General features: G+C 30.4%; 1 protein-coding gene across 1 annotated transcript; it reads right to left on the bottom strand.

Annotated features, from left to right (window-relative positions):
• Positions 1-5,893: 5,893 nt before the first annotated feature.
• LOC129892107 (mitogen-activated protein kinase kinase kinase 18-like) lies at positions 5,894-7,177 on the bottom strand. Its single transcript, XM_055967652.1, has one exon. It carries the CDS (start codon positions 6,999-7,001, stop codon positions 5,979-5,981), a length of 1,023 nt encoding a protein of 340 aa, XP_055823627.1. The 5' UTR covers positions 7,002-7,177; the 3' UTR covers positions 5,894-5,978.
• Positions 7,178-8,035: the final 858 nt, after the last annotated feature.

The raw sequence follows: 8,035 nt of genomic DNA, 5'->3' as shown, positions 1-8,035 counted from the left end.
TAGTACTAATATTTTTTTTCATTGGACACTTACAATACATTTATAACACAGTTTTAATACATATTACCGAGAATAATTCATAAAACTCATATAATACAAGTTTTATTCATGTATAATATATTTATCACACTTTAATACACTTATAATACATCGTGTTAATTTCTTACCAAACAAGTATAATATTTTCTAAAACACTTATAATACATTTATATTGCATGCATAATTCACTTTTAATACATGACATATATATATCATAATATTGCTATATATTGCTATAGATGATAATAAATAAAAAGTATCGCTAAAATCAGTAATTATTTATTAAAAAGTGTTCTCCCAATAATTTTTCCTATTATTATTCTAGTAAATCAATATTAACATAAGCAAATTTTTAACAAAGTGAAAAAAAAGAACTAATATAACCTTGGCTATGATGAAAATGTTGCCTGTGCTTTCATGAGTGTGATAGAAGAGAATTGGTACAACGATTGTCATCGACGGTTACATATTCAAGCTATGATTTTTATTTTTATTTTTTTACAGAAACACAGAGTAAAAATGCATAAAATAAATCTATGATTTATCTTTTGCCTGACCTCATACATATCGAAAATTTAATTCACCATACTGCTTTCACGAATATGACAAAAGTTTCTCAAAGATCACAAACCTTGCAAGTCACGCATCATTTCTTCACGTACGCAATGAAAAACAAATTTTTCAAGGAGAAAGGGGACCAATCATATTTCTTTTTATTTGTTTTATTTATTTATTTGCAGAAAGACAGTGAATCATATGTTACTTTCCCCTTTTTATTTTACTTCTTTTCTTTTTGCATGCTGTAGGATGGAAATAATATAAATATCTAAATTTCATTACATGACTCGGCAAGAAAAATTCCGAAGAATCCACCGTAAAAAATTATTTGTATTTGATGTTTATATCGATCAAATCAAGTAATTAATCTAAACAGTTAAAAAATTAAAATATTAGTAATCAGTGATAGTTAAATAGAAACAGAAGTTGGTTAGCTTGCACTTTACAACTAAATTAAATAAGTTGATTATATTATTTTTTTGTAGAGTGAAAATCACAGTTTTGGTGAAATTAGTTGCAACTTCTTTCACTTTTCGTTGGAAAGGCATTATCTTCTTCTTCAAACCAACTCTATTTGTTTGTCTTTCAGGACCATTATTATTTTAATTATTTTTTCCATATTAATAAGCACTTTATATAATGAAATACAATGATGATTGCTGGCTAGAACATGTGTTGCACGACTAGCGTTTATTTATTTTTTACTTCTAATTATTCTCTATTGATTTATTTGCTATACCTTCTCTAGCTAGGTAAAAGTAAGACTGGATATACATAATTTTCTCCGTATTTTATTTGTCCGGATTGCATTAGATATATTATTGATTTATTTGTTCACAGTTGAAAAAGAAAATCTTATTTCACGAAATGTGAAAAATTTATCTTTTAACATGGAAAAAAAAGTAGCTCCACGACCTTCTGCAAACGTGACTAATGGAACAAAAGGATAAGCAAATAATGTCAAAACTATCATCAGATATTTTCAAATGATTGTTTCCAAAACCATAAACTCTTTTCTCTAAATGACAGTTTAACAATATAAATATATAATTAATTAAGATCGATCTTGCTTTTCTTGGAAAAATATTTTACATGTGAGAAACAGAAAGTGAATAAATATTCAAACGCTAACAAAACTTAAAGAGTCCTCTATACCTAATTAATAAGCAAAAGGAAAAAAGAAGCAACCTACTCAATCCCCCAAAACAAGCTAATTAAGTCCAAATTTAATCATCAAAGTAAAAAAGTAATTACAATTTTCAGGTTAATCTAATCAACCAAGTGGCCACGTGTATGCTCATACCAAACTAGAGTCTAGAAGTACTTTCCACTAAACTATATATATATATATATATATATATATGTCCCATTATAACTTTGATTTTTTATCCTGTTATTCAATTAATAATTATTATCTTAATTTAATATTTTATTTGTTCGAGTTTGATTATATAGTGATAGACAAATTTAGATTTTCAAAATAACATTAATAAAATACACTTGTAATTTTTTTTTTTTATAGAATGTATAAATACTCCCTCTGTCCATTTTTACTTGGCCCCTACACTATTTTGGAATGTCTAACAATACTTGTCCACTTTCTAAAATCAATGAATAATTTATCTATTTCTATCCATTTTACCCTTATTTAATACTACATCAGATTTTTCAATACTTTGAAATTATAAGTCAAAGTTAAACTTTCAAAATCTAATAAATGATCAACTACACGTCCCTTCATATCCCTCCATTCCAATATAAATGGAGTATGCTCCTTCTAAACCCATGCGTCACTTTAAAATCTTTTTTTTAAAAGTTGGGATGGAAACTTCAAGAAGTTTTTACAGTTGACACAAAATTTTTTAGTTAGATTAAATTGATCCTAATTATTTAGATGGTTTATACCCCCTATGTCCATCTTTACTTGACCTTTATACTATTTTGGGATGTCCAATAATGCTTGTCCACTTTCTAAAATCAATGGATAATTTATCTATTTCTATTCATTTTACCCTTATTTAATACTACATCAAATTTTTCAATACTATGAAATTATACGTCAAAGTTAAACTTTCAAAATCTAATAAATGATTAACTACACATCCCTTCATGTCACTCCATTCCAATATAAATGGAGTATGCTCCTTCTAAACCCATGCGTAACTTTAAATATATTTTTTTAAAGTTGGAGTGGAAACTTCAAAGAGTTTTTATAGTTGACACAAATTTTTTTATTTAGATTTAATTGATCCTAATTATTTAGATGGCTGATACTTCCTCCGTCCATCTTTACTTGGCCCCTATACTATTTTGGGATGTCCAACAATACTTGTCCACTTTCTAAAATCAATGGATAATTTACCCATTTTATCCTTATTTAATACTACATCAGATTTTTCAATAATTTGAAATTATAAGTCAAAGTTAAACTTTCAAAATCTAATAAATGATCAACTATACGTCTCTTCATGTCCCAACATTCCAATATAAATGGAGTATGCTCCTTTTAAACTCATGAGTCACTTATTTTTTTTTTAAAGTTGGGGTGCAAACTTCAAGGAGTTTTATAGTTGACACAATTTTTTTAGTTAGATTTAATTGATCCTAATTATTTAGATGGCTTATACTCCCTCGGTCTATCTTTACTCGGCCCCTATACTATTTTGGGATGTCCAACAATACTTGTCCACTTTCTAAAATCAATGGATAATTTACCTATTTCTACCCATTTTACCCTTATTTAATACTACATCAGATTTTTCAATATTTTGGAATTATAAATCAAAGTTAAACTTTCAAAGTCTAATAAATGATCAACTACACACCCTTTCATGTCCCCCCATTTCAATATAAATGGAGTATGCTCCTTCTAAACCCATACGTCACTTTAAAATCTTTTTTTAAAAAAAAGTTGAGGTGGAAACTTCAAGGAGTTTTTATAGTTAGCACAAATTTTTTAGTTAGATTTAATTTATCCTAATTATTTAGATGACTTATATTAAATATGTATAATTTGGTAAAGTGTACTCTTATTATTTACTGCTTCTTAATCCCTGTGCCAAGTCAACAGGGGCCAAGTAAAAATAAACGGAGGGAGTATTAAATAGGAATGATTTGGTAAAGTTACTCTTATTATTTCTTCTCCTTAATCCATGTGCTACTTCGATTTCCAATGACTCAGTATAATGCTCATTTGACTGCCGTATAGGTAAAGTGTCTACTGGTCCGCCGGGTGAGACCTAAATCAACAGGGGCCAAGTAAAGATGGACGGAGGGAGTACTCCCTCTATTTCATATTACTTGAATTTCTAAGGAATTTTTCATTATTTAGAATAATTGAATTGTTCAAAATTCAAGATGGATGTTTGAAACTTTTTTCATATTTGCCCTTTCATTTATTGAAGTTTTATATTTTTAGGAGATAAATCACACTACTTGAAAAGTTATATTTATGATTTTATAAAGGATAATAGTGAAAAATATAGTTCAAATTTTGTCTTTGAATGCTTTTCTTAATATGTGCATTACTTTAGAAATTCAACTAATATGGAATAGAAGAAGTATTAAATAGGGATAATTTGGTAAAAATTATTCTTATTATTTATTGTTCTTTAATTTTTGTGTCAAATCAATAGAGGTCAAGTAAAGATGGACGAAGTGAGTAATATAAAGCGGAGAAAGTAGAATCGCCATGGTTTCAAATTGGAGGAGGACAGATGGAGTAGTTTGTTAAACCTCACGTGTGTCTTCAGCTTTCAAACAAATTTAACTTTAAATTTTGTGGTGTGTACTGTGTAATTATTGAAGAGGAGCCTTGGAGTAATTGGTAAAATTGCTGTCATGTGATCAGGAGGTCACGGGTTCAAGTCTTGAAAATAGCTTCCAACAAAAATGCAAGGTAAGGCTGCATACAATAGACTCTTGTGGTCGGACCCATTCCCAAATTCTGCGCATAGTGAAAACTTTAGTACACCAGACTACCTTTTACTATGTAATTATTGTTAAAGAAAGTAAAATGAAATGTTGCAGCTGAGCTATAGCTGTCCCATCCCAGAGACAGGCAGCTTCTTCCAAACTAATAGGAATACGTAAAGTTCACCACAGCACTAATTAGCTGTATCTGCCCAATATCTACTACACTTTTGCATCAACTTCAATATACATCAATTTCTTTCTCCATTTGGGAAACTTTATAAAAGGTGAGCAACTCAGGTAATTTAACTTGCCATGGTGGAATTATTTTCTTAATTCATTCATGTGACGATTTTTATTTTGAAAAGAGAATGTAATACATTATATACACATCATTACATTAACTTGAATTATGTTTATATAAGTGATAATTTAAACGTGTTTCTCACACTTCGAATAATTTAAATGTCAAGAGCGTCAAGTACTAGATGTTATCTCAAAGTATTGGTAAACTTAATCCATGAAAATATGATTTATCTAATCGGTTCAAATTTGAACGGATTAATGATTTACTTATTTATTTATCTACCCATTTTAAGTTGTCTATTTCAGCTAATCTAAAAGTTGGATTAAATGTGGGGCTCAAATTGATTTTATGAAATATCTTGTTAAAAAAGTTTCAAAACTAATTTATTTTACGGTTGATATAATGATGTATATGTTATATATGTAGTCTAATATATTAGTTTTGTTTGGTAATCAAACAAATTACTATAAGAAGTAACAAACAGAGAGATTTGAATTTGGTAATTATTTAACTCATCTTTATTTGATACATCTCAACCCAAATTATTTAATATATTTTGATCCGGTCAAATTTATCTTACCCTGCTCATCTAAACCCCTGCTTCAAATCAGTTATATATTACTATTCCTTTGGATGTCACTTACAGGAATAATTTAGAGCCAACAGGAGATCCATTATTTCAAACTTGGTTGAGTCTAATTTCATTCTTATTAAAAAGGACAAAAAATGGTCACTTGAAATCATGTCCACATACATTTTTGTTGCGTCTTTCTTTGCCTACTTTTTATTAGGTTTTCTCTCTTTTTCTTTTCTATGTCTAAATTCCTTAAACCACTAAATTTTAAAATTTATTTCCATCTTTTTATCTGAAGTAGTCACTATCTTCAAGTGATCATTATCCTTATTTACTTATTGATTGCAAAGATTTCATTAATATCCTATTAAAGCATTTATAATATGAAGCCCAATAATGTTGCTTAGCTTATACGGTCTCAAGAGTGGCTGGATTATTCCTTATGCTAATTTTGTCATGTGGTGAACTGGTTTTAAGGATAAAAAATGTTACTGCTACAGAGCTTCAGGAATAAAAGTAAATTTTCATATTAATAGATCTGTACACTGTTATATAGTACAAAATTTACAGCAAGAATCATCGAACGAGTTATTCACTGGTGATTCTTCTAACTGTGATCCATCTCTCATCATCGTTCCATCTCCAATTCAATTCTTCTGAATTCGAACCCAATTCTCTTACCCTTTGCAGTGGAGAGCTAACTGTTTGTAATATTGTAGAATCCATGCTTTCTGATTCTTCCACGGAATTCCAAATGTCTTGATCAAGAATGCTGGTTGGGGAATCTTGATTTACCGATGAATTCAAATTGGATTTTTCCTCAAGAAATGGATGCTTGAGGAGCTGTTTAGCTGTCCATCTTTCTTTTGGATCTCTTCTCAAGCATTTGCTCAAGAAATCCCTTGATTCTAAAGAGAGGAAATTTGGAATTTCAGGGGATTCCCCAGAAAATGCAATTCGGTAGAGTAATGAAGCTGCGGTGGACACATTTGTCCATGGCGATCCACCAGTGGCCATTTCAATAATTGTACATCCCAATCCCCAAATATCTGCAGGACACCCCTGTTCTTCCCCACGCGCCACCTCTGGTGCCATGAACATCGGCGTTCCTCCAATTGGCTCGGTGGAAGAAGCCGCCCTACCACCGTCCCTCTCCGTCGGATCAATCCACCTGGAACAACCAAAGTCGCCAATTTTGGCACCGGTTTTCCCTAACAAAATGTTCTGCCCCTTGATGTCACAGTGTGCTATGCCCCTTGAATGAAGGTACTCTAGTCCTAGAAGAATTTGCTTGGTATAATAACCCATCAACGGCTCGTTGATCCAACCACTCTGTTTCCGAATTTCATCGGAAAGTGTACCCTCCTGCATGTACTCCATCATAAGATTAAACATGAGTTTGTCCTTCTCTTCTGTAACATCATACCCCTTGTAGCTAACTATATAAGGGGACCTCAATTGGGACAGAATTTTCTGCTCCTTTTGCAACAACTGTGACTTGGATAGCTCCACTGACTTGACAGCAAAAACTTCACCTGAGAAACGTGATTTGGCGGCGGAGACGGCAGCGGAGGAGCCGTGACCTATTATGTGCCCTCTAGTCCAATTCATTTATAGAAGAAGAAGATTGGTAGGAAGTGTAAGAATATTAGAAAATGCTCTGTTTTTGGTTTGATTTGGAGCTGCAACGGAAGAGTATATTATATATAATATGGTGAATGTCCAGAAATTCCAAATTAGTTGGGTAGAGCTTAGGTTGCCTCTTTCTTTTTTTTCTCTTTTCTTTCCTTTACTCCATAGTTTGAAAATTTATTTAACGGGATTTATAACGTGGCCAAATGGCTATGGCCATACTGTAGATTGAGTAGGTTGGAGGACTGCCATTACGTGGCCAATTGGGCTGTTACCACGTGGCAAAACATTACACTTTAAAGAAGTAGTACATATCAATTTGATGTGTTTAATCTTTCAATTTATATTGATTGAAAAATAAGTTGGATGGTGGTAGATTGGGTTATTGTGTAACCACTTGTGAAGATTATCCTATAAATGAGTGTATTTTCTTGAGAATTTTGGTTGAAGAACCGATAAAACTTTCTACCGAGTTCTTGAGAATATTCCATTTTTTGGTAGGTGTTGAATTTGTTACATGCTAATCCATCAAATTTACAATAAAATTAAAATTTCAAGAACTGGACAAGCGTAAAGTCAATCTAAAAAATTGGTAAATAGAAGAAATTACTCGGGAGAACACTTTTTAATAAATAATTACTGATTTTAGCGATACTATTTATTTATTACCATCTATAATAATGCATAATAATATTATGATATATATGTCATGTATTAAAAGTGAATTATGCATGCAATATAAATGTATTATAAGTATTTTAAAATATATATACTTATTTGGTAAGAAATTGACACAATGTATTATAAGTGTATTAAAGTGTGTGATAAATATATTATCTATGAATAAAACTTGTATTATATGAGTTTTATAAATTATTCTCGGTAATATGTATTAAAACTGTATAATAAGTGTCCAGTAAAAAAAAAATTATTATTATAAATGATAAATATTTTCTTAATATAGTATATATAGGTAAGTTTCCCATTATAAGATTGGGAAGTCTTTAGCAACC

This window comes from Solanum dulcamara, chromosome 6 (assembly GCF_947179165.1).
Source record: "Solanum dulcamara chromosome 6, daSolDulc1.2, whole genome shotgun sequence".
Lineage (NCBI taxonomy): Eukaryota > Viridiplantae > Streptophyta > Magnoliopsida > Solanales > Solanaceae > Solanum > Solanum dulcamara.
The sequence above is the reverse complement of the archived record's forward strand: the minus strand, read 5'-3'. Positions and strand labels throughout refer to the sequence as shown.

Bases quoted from the DNA above. Each gene is read 5' to 3' on its own strand.
- LOC129892107 (XM_055967652.1), bottom strand. From the start codon at position 7,001: ATGAATTGGACTAGAGGGCACATAATAGGTCACGGCTCCTCCGCTGCC.